This window comes from Canis lupus, chromosome 23 (assembly GCF_048164855.1).
Source record: "Canis lupus baileyi chromosome 23, mCanLup2.hap1, whole genome shotgun sequence".
In the NCBI taxonomy this organism is placed as follows: domain Eukaryota; kingdom Metazoa; phylum Chordata; class Mammalia; order Carnivora; family Canidae; genus Canis; species Canis lupus.
The window spans coordinates 7,550,711-7,571,024 of NC_132860.1; the positions used below are offsets into that span (position 1 = coordinate 7,550,711).

General features: G+C 38.8%; 1 protein-coding gene across 2 annotated transcripts in view; it reads right to left on the reverse strand.

The window, feature by feature from the left end:
- The window catches only part of NELL1 (neural EGFL like 1), an 817,686-nt gene that overhangs the window by 189,227 nt on the left and 608,145 nt on the right, over positions 1-20,314 (reverse strand). For both annotated transcript variants that reach the window (XM_072793772.1, XM_072793771.1), the window contains exon 15: positions 15,469-15,564. In XM_072793772.1, the coding sequence (XP_072649873.1) occupies positions 15,469-15,564 (96 nt within the window). The remainder of the gene's footprint in view (positions 1-15,468; positions 15,565-20,314) is intronic.

A 20,314-nucleotide genomic window follows, 5' to 3' on the forward strand; every position in this document is an offset into this window, starting at 1 on the left:
TATGGTCACCCAAAGACATGTGGAAGAATATTTATTGTAGCAAAATACGCAAATTATAAAGAGCTCAAATGTCCAAGAATAGAATGGATGCATACATTTTGGCATATCCATAAAACGGAATACTATTCTGGAAGAATTAAAAAACTATAGCTATGAACAACAGTATGGGTAAATCTTGCAAATCAAACATCCAACTAAAGAAGTCAAACAAGAGAGACCATATAGTTTGATTCCCTTCATATGACATTCAAAAAATGGGCAGAACTAGTCTATGGTATTAGAAGTCAAGACAACGGCTCCTCTTGGTGGGGCCTTGGAATAGGACAGGAGACAAGGTTTCTGGGATACAAATAATCTTGTATTTTTTAATCTTGGTTCTAGTTTCAGCTTATTAAAACTGAGTTATATATTTACGTTTTGTGTGTTTTTTCTACCTACATAGTATATTTAAATAAAAGCTTATTAACTTTCTGTGTGTTTTCCAGACTTTCTGCCTTTCCCTCTTCCTGAACTTCTAGGATTATTTCAGGGCTTTGAGATAACCCTTAAACAAGAGGGAATAGAATGTGACATTTACCAAAGGTTTTACTAGATGATAATTCTGCTATATATTACAGAAACCAGGGGCACCTAGGCAGCTCAGTTGTTTAAGTGTGTCCAAATCTTGGCTTCAGCTCAGATCATGAGCTTAAAGTCATCAGACCGAGCCATGTATTGGGTCCCACACTCAGTGGAGAGTCTGCTTGAGGTTCCCTCTCTCTCCTTCTCCCTCTGCCCCTCTCCCATGCTCACCCTCCCTCTCCTCTCTCAAATAAATAAAATCTTAAAAAAAAAACACTGCAGAAACTGAACAGAGGAAGAGAGAGTGAGTTAAACAACGAAATCATTTTTTTTAGAAATTCCTTCAACAATGCAGAGAACTTGGAACTTATTAGAACAACAGAAACTACCTATCGTGCTGTAGAAAGCTAATTCCAATCTCAAACCTAGAAGTTGTGGCTTCCTTTTTTCTTAAATGAGGATAATAGTAGTATCTATCTTATAATCTAAGCAATTATAATAGTGGGTGGCACATAATCATTTGAAGTATATTTAGCCACAGGTATGTTCATAGACTGAGGAATAGGGAAAAGGTTTCTCTCAGATGCCCAGTTCTTGTATGTTAATAACTATCAAAACATTAGATAGTTCATGTCATGAAAACCTATTTACTTGACATTAAAATAAGTTTTCTCCTTGGTAAAAAAAAATGAGGGCTGTTATAAAAAGATCCGCAGGCATAAATGAAACAAGACTTCAGATCTCATAGAATCCTTATCTACAAGCATCTGTTCAGAGGTCTTGTTTCCTTCTGATTGTTAAAATTTCACTTCCCTGGGGATGTTATACCAACTTTACCATGTGAAAGGTATTTTATTTTAGAATAATATTTAATTATCAATCTCTGTTGGAGTGGCATTACTGAGAGACTCACATTGCTTTTATCACTTCAAGTTTAAAGATTGGAGGGGGGACTGAAAGCCCCCTATTGGAATACCAGCTCAATGTTTATACTCTCTGAACTTGAAAAACTCATTCGAACCTTCCTGAACATGTTTCTTTTAAGAGGGAAATGATGCTTATTTCACGATAGTTTCCTGAGATGCTCTAGAAAGGAAATGGCTTTGACAGATTCAGTGACTATGAAGAGTTGTTAAGTAGTACCTACAACTGAGGAGATTGCTCTCAAATACAGAGGTTCCCAGGAGAGTCTGTACACCACCGATTCTTTACCACCTACTAATTTATTATCTGCTTTTTAAAAGCAGACTTTCTCTAGTCCCTAGAACGTTGAGACATTCTTGCATCTCAGGAAGTTATAGAACTTGGTCAATGGCATATGAAGAGTGGCTGAGGTTGTCCATCTTGAAAGGTTACACTGTGCACCATTGTCATGGTGTAAGAATGCTCTACGGGTATAGCAGTATTACAGTAACCTCCTTCTGGCACTTTTAAGATTAAACTTCCATGTTAATGAATTGGGACAAGAGAAATGAACACTCCTATGAGGGAGAGACCAAGGGTGGCATGACAGAATAATGAAGGAAATTTATAAGGCATGGAATTTTAAACCACCAGAGAAGTCAAGTCCCAGATGTCCTCCTCATTACCTTTACAAACTTGAGCAATTTCCTTAATCTCCTAGCTCTGTTCCCTCATCTGTAAAACCAAGATGCAAATACATTCTTTATGCACTTGTTATGAGATGAATATAGAGATGACATAGGTCCTAGAAGCATGCATCAAGGATTATAAAGACCTGTCCTATGAGAAATAGAGTATGCCTATCCCATTCTAAAGAACAGAGTATCAACTAAAGTGCTACAAGGAAAGTTAGCCTCTCAAACATCCACGTGATACAGATGGTATACAGAGGAATCACAGTGGCACACTCAGAATTCAGAGTTCAACTAAGAAAAACAACACACAAGAGATGCACTCTGGCAAACTGTCAAAGCCCTTTTAATCAGCTTTGTCTTTTGAAAGGACTGCAAACAACAGTGTGTAAAAGCCTGGGCTTTGAGGCAAAAAGAACTGCTCAAATCACAGCTCTGACACTTGTTAGGCCCTATAATCTCGGGCATATTACTCGGCAGTTCTTAGTCTCAATTTACTCAATAAATGAGGATAATCACTCATTTATTCACTAAGTATCTTTTGAGTGCATGCTTAGCGTCAGGCACTCTTCTGAGAGCTGTAGCCACACAGCAAACATTGACTAAAGTCTCTACTATCAGGGTAGGCAGCATTCCAGTGGTGGGGAAGACACAATAAACAAGACAGATAAGTGATATATTCAATGTCTTAAGTGGTGACAAGTATTGGTGGGGAGGGGGCAGAGAATGGAGATATTATCATTTGGGGCAAACTTGGGGTCTGCAATGTTAGTTTAAGTTTTTATTTAAATGATTTCTACCCCTAAAGTGGGGCTCAAATTCATGACCGCAATATCAAGAGTTGCACACTCTTCTGATTGAGCCAGCCAGGAGGGGCTGCAAGTTTAACAGACTGGTAGGCAAGGCCACATTGACAAATGTTATTTGAGTAGAGACCTGAAGCAGGTAAAGAAATGAGTTGTGTATATAAAGAACATTCCAGAAAGAGAGAACACCCAATGCAAAGGTCCTGAGGTATGCTTATAGGCTTGAAAAATGGCAAGTAGGAACAGTGTAGTTATCTGATGAAATTAGATTAGCAGTATGGGGTAAGAAGATGGTGATAAGCCACTGGCTTCTGGGTTATGAGGTTTAGATAACATAATACATGCCAAACACTTAGCACGAGATCTAGCCTAAGCATTAAATAGTAAGTATGTAGTTTAAACATTCCTACACCATTCTGACTCCAATCTTCCGAGACTGGAGAAATACTACAAGAGACACTGAGAAAAATTACGTAGAGATGCCTTCAAAATGCTAATGCACGGAGTTTACAGGGAATGTACAAGTGACTATGGCATTTCCACATATCTGAAGACCAAGCATCTGGAAAAATGAAAGCTTGCCATTGGTAGCTTGACATCACTTTTACTCAAAGAGAGTGCCATGATAATTTGCTGACAGTAAATCAGAGAGTGCTTAAAAGTGCAGTTTGTGGAATGGGGAAGTGGCAGATAGAGAGTCAGTGAGACTACTGAAAGGAAGCTGGGGCTTGTGCCAAGGGCACTGAAGAACATTTAAGATTTTTCAGCACAGAATTAACTTCATTGTATTTGTATTTTATAGGGTTGCATTGGCTGCAATGCACAAAGAATATTTTTTTGAAAGGGAGGAACTGGTCTTGGCATCTATAGATTTGCTTCTAGTCATTCCAGGCAAAAATCATTCCAGTAATTTAGATTAGGTGGTAGAATGGAGAAAAAAAAATAGATTGCAGTGATTCAATGGGAAAGTGAGGGTGAGGGAGAAATTAAGGATAACTCTGCTACATACAACCTAAAAATATCAGCGATGAAGGTGTGTGATTGTCAGCAATAATTTTCTCATTCTTCCCAATATACAGCATGATGACAGAGTTGTGTCTTTGGAGATGATCACGAAAACTAAGAGATCTTTATTATCTATTGATTCAAAAAATGTTTTGGCCAACTGTGGTGTGCAGGCACTGTTCTGGGTACCAACGGTACAGTTTCAATAAGAAAAAAGCCTCCCCCCCCCCCCATGCAGTTTAAATCCTGGGTAAGCAGATCATATTAAAAAAAAAGACATTATCATGTCAGAGAGTGAAAAAGGCTCTGAAAACAGTCAGTGACCAAGAGGAGGATGTGTATTATCTTTTCAAGGTTTTATTTACTTATTTGAGAGAGAGAGTAGAGTAAGGAAAAGGGAAGGGGCAGAGGGACAAGCACACTCCCTGCTGAGCCAAGAGACTGATGCAGGGCTGGATCCCAGGACTCTGGGATCATGACCTGAGCCCAAGTCAGATGCTTAACCAACTGAGCCACCCAAGCGTCCAAGAACATGAATTATTTTAGTTAGGGATGAAGGTCTCTCTGAGGAGATAACTCTTGAACAAATACTTACATGACACAAGGGAGCTGAAAATTCTAAGCAAACAAAGAATAAGGGAAACATGAATAGTGTGTTCTCAGAAAATCAAGGAGACCATTGTGACTGGAAAAGATGGCATACAGTGAGGGGAGCACACTGAATGAAGGCGGCGGCAGATAGGTAACAAGGAGGGGGACTGGAGGTTGCAGTCTCACAGGCTATTGTAATGACTTTGCATGAAAATAGGGAGCCATGGAGGATTTGGGACACAAGATTAACTAGGTCTAAATTATTGAATAATGTTCCCTTGATTACTTTGTTGAGAGGAGACTATCATTGCACCCCAGTGGAAATTAAGTCAAGTTTTTACATTCATCTAGATTAGAGATGATGATGTCATGTCCAAGAGAGATAGTGATAGAGATGTGTAATTTGGATTCTAGAAAAATTTTGGACGCCCAGCAAAGATTAAGATATGCAATGAAAAAGAAAAGTCAAGGACAATGTCAAGATCTTGATCCAGGGCACGTGAAAGGATAGATCCTGCCATCAACTGGAAGACCAAGGAGGAAGACCACAGGAGGTGGGCGTAATGTGAGAGGAAGAAGGATCAGAGGTATTTTAGGATATTGGAGACTCTCAATAACCACTCTATTATTTAAAATTAATATCCTATACCTGTGATCGACATCTAAGTCTGTGTGTTGCCAGCAGAGCGAACATTCCAAACAAAAGCTCAGGGATTGGTAAAAATGAATAAATGAATGATGCATTTCAGTGGCCAGAAGTAGTTTAGGGCCGGTAGGAATGTAAGATGTATGTGGAGGAGGAGGAGGAGATAAAGCTAGAGAGGCAGGCAGAGACCAGCCATGGAGGTCTTGATCCATCCTGCCATGGAATTTGCCTTTGTCTCATAAGCACTGAGAAGGTACTGAAAGGTTTCCTTAGCAAGGCATTCCTTAACTACATAAAATCACGATAGGAAAACCTTTCAGTACCTCCTCGGTGCTTCTAAGATAAAGTGTCCCCTCTCACGGACTCAATCTACTTTAGGTAAAAGTGTGGCCGCCCACAGATAACTTTAAGGCCTCTGTTAAACTGGAGAATGCTCTAAAATCACATTAGCCCACCAAGCCAGAAACTGCTCATCTCTTCTACCATTACCAGAACGAACGCATACATTTTGATGTTTGATTTATCATATTTTGGACCCGAGTGAACATTTTCAGGCAACTACCTTTTCTAATCAGTAGATTCTATTAGGAGAGAGTGATGCAAATCACAAGAGTTATATTCCCTCTCAGTCAGTCTATTGGCTTCAATTAGTCTTTTTCCACATGATCTATATAGCGCAGTATGTGTTCTGGGATACAAAGAATTCTTAGATACTAGTTACTAGGCAAAGTTTGTAATTTCTTGGTTCCAGTTGGTCATATTTTCACAGGCACTTGGCCTTCCTTTCTGGTTAGCAACTGTGCTTCAAGTTCCAGTGGTGTTTGTATTCCCCAGGGCATAGGATTAAAAATAAACATGTGAACCAAACTCCTGACTTTTCACAGTTCAATAGGGTGAGCATTCCTGGTGGGGAGCAAGAATTTTTTTTTAAGATTTCACTTATTCATTCATGAGAGAGAAAGAGAGAGAGAGGCAGAGACACAGGCAGAGGGAAAAGCAGGCTCCCTGCAGGGAGCCCGATGTGGGACTCGATCCTGGGACCCCAGGATCACTCCCTGGGCCAAAGATGGTGCTAAACTGCTGAGCCACCCAGGTGTCCCCAAGAACTTCTTATCATACTTATCAAGTAGTCAGGAATTATTTTCTGCTTTACTAACTAGACAAGGTAATACCTAATGGCTTTCGTTTATTTGATGGGAAAGGCCAATTACCAAGATTGGCTCCTTTCACTTTGCTTGCTAGAAAGGCATGCTGACAAAGCTACTGAAAATACACAAAATTTTTGTCCTAATGGTGTTTCTTTCCTCCATCCTCAACATGATGTGCTTTGACTTAGGTGTCGTTTAAATGAGACTTCAAACGGAGTTATTACAACTCATGGTTTACAGAATGAAAAGACTGGACCATGTGAAATTTAAGGTCCTTCCCTGTACTCATTTATTCAGTTATCAAGTACTTAATGAACTCCACTGTAGTAAGATATTTAAATTGGATTTTTCCCATGTCAGAGATCTGGCAGGTGATAATGTATTAAGGATTCCTGCATCCCAAAGCTGAGCACTTGGTTATTTTATGACACTTTCAAAAATCAGTTGCTTAGATTAACCATTAACCACTTTCCAGCTTTGTAATCAAAGGTCTAGAAATTCAGCAAGGCATGTTCACAAGGCCAAAAGTAAGGATTTTGTTAGAGAAAACTGTTTGGTATGTTGACTGTTCTAGGTGATGTTTTTGGGGGGTGGGGGAGGGAGGGGGAGAGAGAGAGAGAGAGAGAGAGAGAGAGAGAGAGAGAGACTTTCCTCTGAAAACTCATCTAAGGGTGACAGACTTGAAGGACACCCAGAAATGTCCTCCAGATTGTGAAGGACTGAGCAACTCGTATTTGATTCATAACTCAGAAATCTACAGGTTAAGGCCTGCATCTGCAACTGCCTCAGCCACTTGGCAGAGCAAATACAAACAAACAAACAAACAAAAAAAAACACATTAAGAGAGGGCTGCAGTGGGGTTGATGGAGGGGAAGAGTATCTGCTTTGCAGGGATCCTACAGAAGAGCACCAGGGCTTCCACCTAACCCCATGTGAATCTTACAGGGCAAAGGAGCCACAAGAGAGGAGGGGCCCTTCACAAGCTTAGAGCTACAGAAGGACGAAAGGATTGTCCACGTCAATGGAACTTCATTTGGAAGTTCCCTAGCGAGTGAGGGCCATCCCCAAAGCAGCTCATGAAGTAAGGACCAGCAACTGCACATCTCCCATCCAGAAGGCCTCGATGCTGAAAGTCCACTGTACCGGTTATGTGAGGCCTTATCCTCTTGCCTATAAAAAGTCTCACCCTGTAAGATTCAGGACACCTATGAATTGTATAATAAGGTATTGAAAGGAAAAAAAAAATACTGTCCACACCTTCTCACTGCAGACTTCTCAGATTGGGGCAGGCTGATTGCGGACAGTAAAAAGCTTTTACTTCACATGAATACAATATTGACTTAATTGCTCAGCTGAGACGCTTTTTGGTCCTGAAAGCTCCCAAATAACACAAGGACCTGATAAGCCATAGTGAGATCAACATCTTCCTGGCATATTTTTCTGTGTATAGTGTATGTGTGTCTGTGCATAAAAACTGCACTCATACTGAACATGCCATTTTTACTTTGTAATGTCTAGTGCAAAATGAGTGTTTACCAGATATCGGGAAATTTCAATACTATTCTCCAATGGGGCAGTACTCTTCTAATTCCCGTTTTGTTTTGTTTTGTTTTGTTCTTTTAATCAAGAAACTGAGGCATAAAAGATTGAGGTAACTTTCCAAGGTGATAGAGCAAGAATTTATATTCTTAACTGTACACTCTTATCTACCATCTCATTCAATAGTCATCTTCCATAGGTTTTACAGGTTCCATATAATCGTTACCTATAATTTATTTCACTAATTCTCTATTGTTATAAATCTAGGTTGCTTCCATTGTACTATTATTTAAAATGCCATCCTTTCAACATTTTAAGTGTATCCTTAAGCCCCATTCATGCGTCTATCTCTGATTATTCTCTCAGGGAAGTTTGATGATTGAGTTTGTACCACATTAAGGTTTTTCTAAAATGATTACTCCCATGTTATACGGAAAAGTTGATGTTGCCCCCATCATAAAGCTAGTCAAGTGTGGAATTTGGGAAGAGCCTCCTGGTTTCATGGTGCCAAACTTAGAACCAGTATGTTTTTCTATGTGAATTAGAGGAATCAAGAAAGGGGTAAGGAAATATTTGTAGAAAGAATAGTGGGTAGCCCTTTTGGTGAGGTCTCATATCTGTCTACGTACAAAGCAACGTATGCTATCAATCATAGAGTGAGAACTTGGTGTTAAGTCTTCAATTTCAACTCCAACAAATGGGAAGGAAAATATCATTCCCAAGAATCATGTCTAGGTTATACATGCCACTATTTCAGGTGAATTAACTCACTCTTTCCCCAGAACAAAAATCTGGTGCATAGATTAATATTAACTTGGTACAGAATTGTATAAAATGTTTATGGGACCAGAGAGAAAATGAATTGGCCAAGGTGATATGAATAGAAATACTACATTTGAATGGTACAGTTCGAGGCCCTAAGAGCCGGCCAAAAGACTAGAGACCTTGATAATAGCAGATGATCATAAGGCATAGCTCCACCATTTACCTGCTGAGTGCCCTTGGGGAATTAGCCTATGTTCTCTGAGTCTCAATTTTATCACCTGGTAAATTGAGGATAGAATTAATGATAGATACCATTTTGAGATACCTACTGGATGCCAGGCAGTCTAACAAGTGATTTAATGAGATGATTTCATTTAATCTCATCATAATATCATGAAATAAATAATACCGACAGCCCATTTTTAATGGCTATCAAGCTTAGAAACATTATATATATCTGATCCCATAGCATAGGTTCTGAAACCCCACCTTAAAATGAGCTAGTGTGGCTTCAGAGATTGTGCTCTTAACCCCTATTTTGTTTACTCTCTTCCTGCCTTAGGCACAATAAAGATGCTAAAAGGAATGTGTAAAAACAATGCACATGATGAAGTAGGAGATTACAGTTCATTTGTCATAGGAGAACATAATTTATTTGGTCTTCTTGAGAATCTATTTTGTTTCACTGCCCCTGGACATAGGTAATGCAATGAAGAGGCAACAGATGATTGGACGGTGTATGAACTTTGGATTCATCCATACACGGATTAGAATCCCCACGTCACTAGTGACGGGCTGAAGCACATGCAAACATGTTCTCATAGATGTTCAAAAGGGTGAAGCTAGCTGCCTCATAAGAAGTAAGCAATGTAAACTTCTGGGGAGTTATAACAGATGGGTAGTAGGCTCATGAAAGCTTCACTTCACAAAAGGTAAATAATTCATGAGGCACACACAGTATCAGAACTCAGGCCTCTGTCCCTCAGTCCAGTCCTCTTCACTACTTCTGGCTGCATCCCTAATTTACTGTCCAGGTCCCTGCATGTTGGACCTTTGGCCCAATGTCTCCATCATAGTTGAAAGAAGAAGAAAAGTTGAGTGGGTGGAATTAAAGACAGGAAGGTGGTACCGTGTAAGTACTCCAGATGAATAATCTCAGCGTTGGTGGGTCTGGGCTTGTCTTTTCCTCCACTGCAATCCCTCTCCTCTGCTATTCTCTATTTCTGGAAATATCCAGAGTGGGGAATAGCTCCTCAAACAAATTCACACTTGTCTGACTTTAATGAAATTTTAATAGAGCATCTATATGCATTCTTTTTTGGTCAACGTACAGAAACCTCAAATCCTCATATTTCCCTTTTAAATGATGCCACAGAAGCCCTGCCTACTCCAGCACCTATTGGCTGCACAAGGGCAGTCACAGGAGCTTCCATTTACTGAGCCCACACCATGGGCCAGACCACCAGAGAAAGCTCCTGCTGAGAAAAGGTAAAATACATGTCCTAGCTTCCACGATTTTGAAAAGGCACATTTGCACTTATCCTCTTCCCACATGCCCTCCCCACAGTCCTGTGATAGCTGGAGAGGAAAAAGAAGTATTCTGTTCTCCATTTACAGAATGGAACTAATAGCCACCTTCTTAAAAGCTCTTAAAATTTTTCCCTGAAATAAGGGTGGGCAAAGAAAATGCTTATAGATGAATGCCAGTATAGTGCTCTCAAAGTCAGAGCAATATTTAAAATGTGGAAGATCACAGAAGTCTTTGTTTCTAACCATTCTTTTTACCTGGTGGATGGATCACATACTCAGACCAAACTTCCCCTGTTTATATATCTGCAAGTCCCTGAAATACAGGGAAAAGAACAGAATAAATTATCCAGCAAAGTCATTTCCCTTTAAGGAAAAATTAAAAGGTTCCCCTTTACCTGAGAAAAATGAAGTCCTTTTTGTGATGCTTTATGCTCTCTGTAGTAACGGGTTTTTAAAACGTTTAAAATAAACACAAATAATACTGTTTTAGAAAATCCAGATAACCAAAATAAGAAAACAATAGCTACTGGAAATTATTTTGCAAATGGATAACACTGTCAAACTTTTTTGCTTTATTGATTTCCCCGAATATTCTTGATTAGGTTCTTAATATGATTTGGAAACACTTGCAGATTGTGTAAGTTCAATGGTTATGTGAGTTAAATGAATATTTACAACAAAACGAACCCATTTCTGAAGTTATGTGAGAAAAAGTCAAGGTCTGTGTTTTTATAATATCAGTGTATCTTTTCCCAGTTTTTTTTTTTTTTTACATTAGATTATGGCCCCGCCTAATGTTTGACAAGTACTGCCCAACCCCGCCTGATTCACAAGACCTTGGTTATGAGTGCCTGCATTTATACAATTTGGAATTCATGGAATATGCAAATAGGGAAATGCAGGAAAATTAGCTGTCTTGTCTTGTATCACCACAAAGAACATTTATATTTATATCCCACCCAAAACTCCTACCCAAAGTGACTGCCTGGTAGTGTCAGAGAGAAATCATTTTAGAGAAAATGCCATTTAAAATGTGTGTACCTAACTTTTATACTATGAGACATCATCTTATTATATATATTGAAAACTTTCTTCTACAAAAAAAAAAAGGAAAGAATAGGGGCACCTGGGTGGCTCAGTGGGTTAAATGTCTGACTTGATTTCAGCTCAGGTCATGATTCTCAGGGTCCTGAGATGAAGCTCCATGCTGCGCTCTGGGCGTGGAGCCTGCTTAAGATTCCCTCCCTCTGCCTTCCCCCTGCTTGTGTGCACGCTCTCCTCCTCTCAAAATAAATTACATGAAAGAAAGAAAGAATAGAGAGAGAAAGAAAGAATAAAGGGTTTTCTTTTCCTTCAGGAGAACACAATGATTAGGGTCACATGCTCCTTGGTCAGTGTTGAAGCATTCATGTGTTCACACTGGCACTGGGAGAAAGTGGACAAAGAACTGGCCCAGCCCCCATAGCAGCCTGGCTCCTAGGTGCCTCACATAGCACATGATGGGTGGGTATCAGCCAGTCTCTGGCTTTTAGATCTCAAGAATGTCCTAACTTTCAGCAAAAAATGCTTGGAATTTTTATATTATCAACTAACACTGATATATTTACCTAAGATATACGTGTTTTTGTGCATATATACACATGGATACATATACATGTGTATATACACACACACCATTTTTGTAAAATACTTTTTAAAATGCTGCATTTAAACTCAGTGTTGTCAATAGGAGTTAATTCTGCCTCCCTGAGAGTATTTGGCAATGTCAAGAGATATTTCTGCTTGTCATGACTGGGGATGGCACAGCTAATGGTATTTAGCGCATAGAGAGTCCAGTGATGTCACTAAACATCCTACAATGACGAGACAGTCCTCCCAAAGAATTATCTCAGTCCACAAGGTCAGTACTGTCAAGGTTAAGAAACCATCAACCAGACATAGTTTGACACCTTGTATATAATCTCTACTTGTTCTTGCTTGCAAATTTGCTTAATGCCAAGTAGAAATCTTAATCTTACTCAGTTCTCAGAAGATGGTGTTCTGATTTATGCTGGGTAACCTATTTAGTTATATTGTATCAATATAGTATATTGATTTCACATTTGGAAAGTCTCTGGGAGGACTTTGTGTTGTGTTCCATTTTGTTTTGTTTGGGCTACATTCTGCTAGTGTGCCATGATGTCCTGTTAGCTTCCGTAGGTTAGTAAGAAAGCTTTCTCTCGCAGCCCTTTCTATCCTAAAAGTAGCAAAACTACTCTTCTGATTCTTTACTCATCTCTTTCATCACACACATCACAATGTTTACGGTGAGGCCAAGTCAAAGGTAAGGGCACAGAGAAAGGCCAATATAATGCACTGTCCAGAAGCCAAGAGAGGTTAAATCTTGCTTATTCTGCGTGAGATTATGAAACGTTTACATTTATTAAAATCTCCTCAATCTAAAATAAAGGCAGAGTTGTTCATCTTTGTGTTACACCAAAAACAGGTGAGTGTTTTTACCTTCATTAAATTCTAGATAGGTATTTGCTTCAGAGTATAAATGTGCTTATACTCCAAAAGGCTGAATATCACAATGGATAAAACCAATAGCCAATAGTCATGGAAACATTTTAAGATTAAACATAAGTGAATTCTGTATAGCTCAAATGAGAACATCTAATTAGCCTTGAAATCGAAAGAAACCAAATAAAAGATTTAGTCTAATCACCCCGTGAGATATTCATAATGCCTTTACATTTTCCCCTTGTACCAAGTCTAAAGGCATCCAACATCACTATTCAATGGAAAAGAGAATTATTGAATGGTTATTACTAATGGTCAACATGACAAAATAATTTAAATAAGATACGGCATACATAGCTTTTCAGTATTTGCCCTACAATTCATCTACATCCCTTGCACACAACTGATTGGAAAATGTGTACTTTACTCACAAAAAAAAATCTTGCAGAATTCGAATACTGGCCAGTATCAAATGGAACAGCTTTGCTACTGATGGGAGATAGTATCACATGTGGAGAAACCTTGTTTTTTTTGTTTTTTTTTTTTTTTAACCTTAAAATAACTGTGCACGTATTCAAGAAAATGCATTTCCCAGTCTCAAATTCAGCAGTTGTATTTATGACATTTACATAGGAACCCATGTCCTATCAATCCTTGTTTTATTTTTCTCTCTGGTCTTGATTTTCTCCTTTATCTCTATTCTTCATGCTCCACATTACGGACCAGAGTGTAAGCACTGATTCAACCAACCACTTATTGAGTAGAGAAAAGGCCAGAGGTCAAACTAACAAGCCATCAGAAACCATAATTAATTTTTCCTGAGCTGCCAAAGACTCGGACCCTAGTGTAAGATCAATGTTCTCCCCTAATCCTTTAAAAGGTAAAAAGAGTCAGAACTTTACAAATGTTCTGATTAAGCATCTCCATAACAATATACCAACAACTGGTTTATCACAGACAACCTGAGGTGCTTGGTGAAAGTACAGATTTGTGGACCCTCCTCCCCAGACCTCCTGATTCACCAGGAATGGAGCAGAAGCCCAGGAATCTGGGTATTATACAGGAAGGCCGTGTATTATCCTTGAGTAATGTACGCAAGGGTTTATAACACAGGCTTTGTGTGATGCAACTTATATTTTCAGTTCTGATACTGGCTCTGCAGCATTGCAGAAGTTCCTTAACCTGACTAAAAGCATTAGTTTGCCATCTATAAAATGGGAGTAATGAGGTCAATCTCTCATTTGTTGTTAATATTAAAGCATTCATGTACAAGGCCTAAGACAGAATTAGTACATGATCAATCGTATACCATAGTAGTAGCCACCATTTTCAGCATCATCATCACCTTTCTGTCCCCATTAATCTTTGTATACTTATTTTTGGGAAACACAGCAGTTCTAGAGGAAATAAGGTGAAACCTTTAGCTTTTTCTTTTTTTTTTTTTTTTTTCATTTTAGAAGACCTAGTCAAAATCAAATGTACTGCAATAAAGGCATGTGTGTTAAGTTACCATTAAGTTTCTTTGCTTTTTGGCAAGAATATTTCAGCTGCATGTGGTAACATTCTCATGCTGCTCTGAAGCAGAACCCGGCCCCTTATCCTAAAGGATAAGCCTTTAATAATTAGATATTATTTAATAATGTGACGATTTGTTGATAGTATCACAAAATATGGCAACAAAGGCACACACACTGTTGATTTCCTTTTTGAATAATTTATGTAGATTTTGGCAGGTTTCTTAAAGGATCAGGCTGCCTTGTAAATGTACAGGCAGCACAACGTAATATGTTGGACAATTTGGGGTATAACAGGCTCAATAAAACAATGAGACCTTTAAACATGAGAGAACAAGGAGCTTTGCTTAGATCTCTGGCATTAGATGAAGACATCTTCCCCCTCATCAAATAATAGGAGTAATGATGACAACATTGCATTTCCATCTTTCTATGCTATTCTGTGATAAGTGTCAAGTGTGACATGCCCTTCTGAGAAAAATACAGGACAATGGTTTTACCCTAATAAAAATTCATGGACAAATATACTGAAATATTCAAGTTTATATGGCACAGACCTCTTGCTTGCATTGATTACAAACACTGGCACACTAACACTGAACGTCAAATTTCACTTAGACAAAGGTGGGAGGATTTCTTCCGTTAATAACAGAGCTGGATTTCACCAAATAGTACCAAGTGTAAACACGACATTTACTGCAAATAGAAAGGGGTCATAATGGAATCTTACCAATGCTAACCGGCTTATATTATCAGGCCCGTGAATGATAATGTTTGTAATAAACCAATATTACAATAAAATTCCAAGTACAGCCATAAACCTGCTGCTGGAGTTATTTAACATGCTTTTACACAAGGAGCATGTGGTCCTAACTTAGATTCCTTTGATGCAGCAGGTTGTTAAGGCTCCAGTGGTTGCATGTGATGTTACCCAATAGGTGATAAGTGGGGCAGGTCAGTTCCTCAGGCTTTGTCTCCAGCAGTGAAAACGCACACTGCACGCTACGGCGGAGAAAAGAGTGGACCTGGCTAAATTAGACACGCTGGAGGGAGGGCAAGTGAAGTCGCATTTTCAAAGGGAAGATGCCTATTATGCAGTAATCAAAAGGTGCCCAGTTTGGGAGAGGGACGTCCACCATCAACACATGGCATATCAAGTCAACCCACAGGACTACACCTAGAGAAAGAGACCCATTCTCTGAAAGTTGGTCTCCACCCCCCTACCCACCCCCCCCCAAAAAAAAATAACAAAGCAGGCAAGGTTACCTTTCTCACAGTGGCTTCCTGTGAATCCAGAGGGACAGACGCACTTGTTAGGAGACACACAGCTTCCACCATACCTGCAGCCCTCTTGACAGAATGCTGTCACCAAAAAGAAAAAAAAAAAAAAGATTTCTCTCAGATGTCAATAAGGAAACTCGTGAACAGTGTGAACACAACCAATTCTTTCTTTGTTGCACTGGATAATACATACCCGTGGTAAAAGTTTAAAAGTTTTGGCATACCAAAAGAAATAAATGTAGTGACACCTATTTCACTGGTTTACATGAGATCATTTGAAATAACAGATATAAAGTATTGAGCACAGGGCTGGCATGTGCTAAGTAGTGGTTAGTATGAGCAGCTAGTGCTCTTGCTGATACACTATTGATATATTTTAAGTCAAATAGGATAAATTGAGTAACTAGAAAGGATAAGGTAGGCTGTAAAGGCAAAGGCATTTTAAACACTATTTTGCAACTACTCTTAAAACATCTTTTTTACAATAAAAACATTTTTAGGGGCACCTGGGTGGCTCAGTGGTTGAGCATCTGCCTTTGGCTCAGGGCATGACCCCGCGGTCCTGGGATCGAGTCCCGCATAGGGCTCCCTGCATGGAGCCTTTTTCTCCCTCTGCCTGTGTCTCTGCCTCTGTCTCTCATGAATAAATAAGTAAAATCTTAAAAAAAAAAAAACATTTTTACATTACTTTACAAGATTTTGGCAGTCAATATATAATTATTTTAAGTATTTATTTATTTGTTTGTTTATTTATTTATTTATTTATTTAGAAAGCACGAGCAGGAGGAGGGGCACAGGGAGAGGCAGAGAGAATCTCAAGCAGACTCTACACTGAGCATAAGCTGGACAAAGGGCTTGATCCCATGACCCTGAGACCATGACCTGGGCCCAAACCAAGAGCTGGACACTTAACTGACTGAGCGACCCAGGCCTTCCAGGTAGTTGATATAATTTTTGATAAGGCATATTTAACTAAGCATTTACTTCTGAATATTTAAGATGTTTCCAACAATTCTTTAATAAAACAAATCCTTGTCCTTATAAGCTAAAATGCTTAGCATACCTCAAACTATTCCTTTAGGGGAAATGCTGCAAAGTGAAAATGGAGTCTCAAAGGGTATGGATTTCGATAAGACTTCAAAAATTTATCCCAACCCCAGCTCAGTGCTACCTTGCTAGCCTCTGAAACAAGGTTAATTTCCCATATTACCTATTAGCACAGTGTAGCTCTGGGAATCTCTCCTTTGCAGTCTTAACTACCATTGTTTATTTATCTATAGTTGATTACCATCTTCCATTTTATCCATTGGACTGTAAGACCCAACAGGACAAGTAACTGTGATTGTTCTTGTTCCCCATTGTAGCATAGTTTCAGAATCTAAGCACACAGTAGATGCTTCAAAATAGTTGAACAAATACGCCTGTATTTTGCAGATTATTCTCATTGGAAAACTCTTGTTCTAACAATTCTTCAACATTTCCACGTGGAATAAATTATCAAGCCTTGCAGGATAACCAATAATTTAGTCTACCAAAACTGCAAAATTTCCCATTAATGAAGATGATTGCAACTTGTTACCGCAGAGTGTGTTTTTTTCACGTGAGAGCTAGCTGAGCACATGTCTTAAATTGCAGGTAGAAAAATGTCACACTGGAAAGATGCCATGGTTCTATTTTGCCATCGTCACATAAGTAATATATGTTTAACTTTAAAAAGCTACGGAACATCTTTGGATAGACGAACACTAGTTCAGGTACACAGAACTTCTCACGATATTTGTCATTCTCCACATCATTTAATATCCCCTGGATAATTAAACATTCTGTAGCTTAGTAATTAACTGTGAGATCCTTTGCATCTGCCAGAGAACAGGTATTATATACCTTGCTATTCAAATACCATTTCCCGTTTTCCAGCGTCTTACTACCCGAGACTATGCAAAAAACATTTAGACAACATCTGTCTTGCTGTGTTCATCACAAGCCAATATGTATATAAGTACAGGCATACAGATGTATACAAAAGCTTTTGCCCCCAAAATCACACATCTGTGCTCTGATAAGTGCCATTTCCAGTAAGGTATCTAACATATAGCTCTGCATCAAAGCTGGAAACAAAAAAATAATGTTTTGCAAGCTGAAAATGACAGATGGAATGCTGGTCAGGAAACGTTTCAAGTGACCCCAAAATAAGACAGGGGTTTGGAAGCAAGAAGCTCAGCTTGGGTTTCTTTAGTGAAACAAATAGCACTTGATCCAGAACTGTGTGCACATAAGCACACACACGTATACACACAAAGCAGCAGACTCATAATATCTGTGTGTTCCTGATTTACTCAACTCTGAAAAAGAAATGATAGAGATTTTGTGAAGAAAGCATGAGATGTTTGTGATGTTCTAAGAATGCAGATGTCATAATAAATATGGTGCTACGAGGATGAAATGAGTTAATATCCAAAAGGGCCTATAAATAGTGTGTGGCACATAGTATTAAAGGAGTATCTTGTTTTTTAAACAAGTATCTTATTAAATAAAATTGTTGAAAGCAATAATGTTATAGCTGTGAAGCATGGGCCAAGAACAAATTGTCTAAGACCCAACAATATAAACAAGGTGTTCAGCTTCATCAAGAGAGGTGAAAGGCATCCCTTGTTATTTATGCTTTCATTTCTAAAAATAGTAGAAGTGGCCCTTATCATGATATTATTAGGTAGGTGTTACTGTTTCTTTTACCAAAAAGGTGAAACTGGGGCTTAAAAATGAAGTACAGGTAGCGATACAGGTAGCAAAGTAGTAGAGCCAAGATTCAAGCAAAGTCTTCTTTGGCTACAAAGTCTTGCCTTTTCTTTCTCTCTCTTTCTTTTTCTTTCTTTCTTTCTTTCTTTCTTTCTTTCTTTCTTTCTTTCTTCTTTCTTTCTTTCCTTCCTTCCTTCCTTCCTTCCTTCCTTCCTTTCTTTCTTTCTTTCTTTCTTTCTTTCTTTCTTTCTTTCTTTCTTCAAGATTTTATTTATTTATTCATGAGAGACACACACAGAGAGAGAGAGGCAGAGACACAGACAGAGGGAGATGCAGGGAGCGTGGTGTGGGACTCGATCCTGGATCTCCAGGATCACGCCCTGGACTGAAGGCGGCACTAAACCGCTGAGCCACCCGGGTTGCCCTTGCCTTTTCTTTATAGGTTATAGTGCAGGTTAATCTGCAATCTGGTATTCCCATGGGCAGCTTTCTTCTTTTCTTGAGGGTAGCTCCATAAGCGTTAAGGAAATATAAGTTGAAAGAAAAAATATATGTCCAAATTGCGCATGAGGCATGAAAGGAGGGGGGCAGGGAGCTGCTCAAGTTCCTGTATGTCTTATCTAATCTCCATTTTTGACTGAGTTACAATTGACCAAATCCAGGCACGTGTGATTTTTAAATGGAATTTATCTGGAAGAAAAAAGAAATACATTGCCTACTTGAACCTCAGACTATGACAGAGTAATTTAAAAAAAACGAAACACAAAAGCAAATAAAGAAGGAGCATGCCATCCAAAATTGTAACTACGTGAAATCAAGATCAATGAAAGTTTTGTTTGAATACCTTATAAGACACCAAAATCCACTAGTATCCTACATGAAAGGTTGTAAGTAGATTATTTATATCTGGTTCTTCTTGATCAACCATCAACCTAGCATTTCAAAGAAAACAATTCTGATACTCCGAGGACCTACAGTTTTGTGCAGCATTACTTAGTTGACGGCATAACCGAAACAAGAAGCCAAGTCACCGTCACACTTTTTCCAGTTTATGAGAAGATAGGATGAGAGAACTGCATGGCTCAAATCCTTGTTCTATATTCTTACCTGTGTCATGTAGAGCAAATTAGTTCACTCCTGTGATCCTCAGTTTTCTCAAGAACAGAGCAATGATGATGATAACACCCATGCCGTTTAGGTTAAATTAGATTACCAAGGTAAACCACCCAGCACAGGGCACTGCAGGTGTAATGTGCTCAAGAACTGGATTTGACTATTATTTATCACCAGGATCCTATTTTACCAAATAACAATACTATTATGCACCAGTTTTTGTGCTAGATTCTGGAGATGTGGCAATGAATGAGACAGAAAATATCCCTATGCAATGGAGCTTATTCTTCAATGAGGGCTCAATGTCACTCCTCCCTTGACTTGATAAGCTTAGTAATATCATGTGGTTTGCAAGGGAACTTGGAATCATAGCTCCTTTGTAGACTCAGAAAAACTCAGGCATCATGGGCATGTTGCTCTTTTGTCAACCACTTTCCTAATTCCTAAGCATGGCTTGAATAGCTTGCAAATATACAATGAAATTATAAACCTGAATCTGTCATCACAGTGTCATTTGTTATTAATGCACTACCCCGGGGGAGATGTTGCACTGGATCAACTCTGAAACGGTATTATTCTGTTTTTGAAAAGACTCTCTGCAACGTGCAAGAAAATAAACTCACAAAACTCAAAATTGAAGGAGCATTTATCCACAGAAAGAGTACTTGTTTTGTATTAAAAAATTCTCAGCTTGTGAAACAAAACTTGGGCATTAAGGGTAACAGAATGAGAATGTGGGTTTGCAGATGCCAGTTTGTAGACTCCCAGTATCATCAGCATGTGTTCAATGTGACAAACACAGTTTTACACTAATAAGAAAGGGACAACCATTCAAAGTTCTAAACATGTTGCAGGATACTCTTAAAGTTTTATGGGCACATATTTAGTTTCTAGGGATACCCAGTATCCTGCCAAAATATAAGAAAACCTACGAGTGTCAGTACCATTTGATAAGAGAAAACCCTTCTCTTCTCTCCTGGTT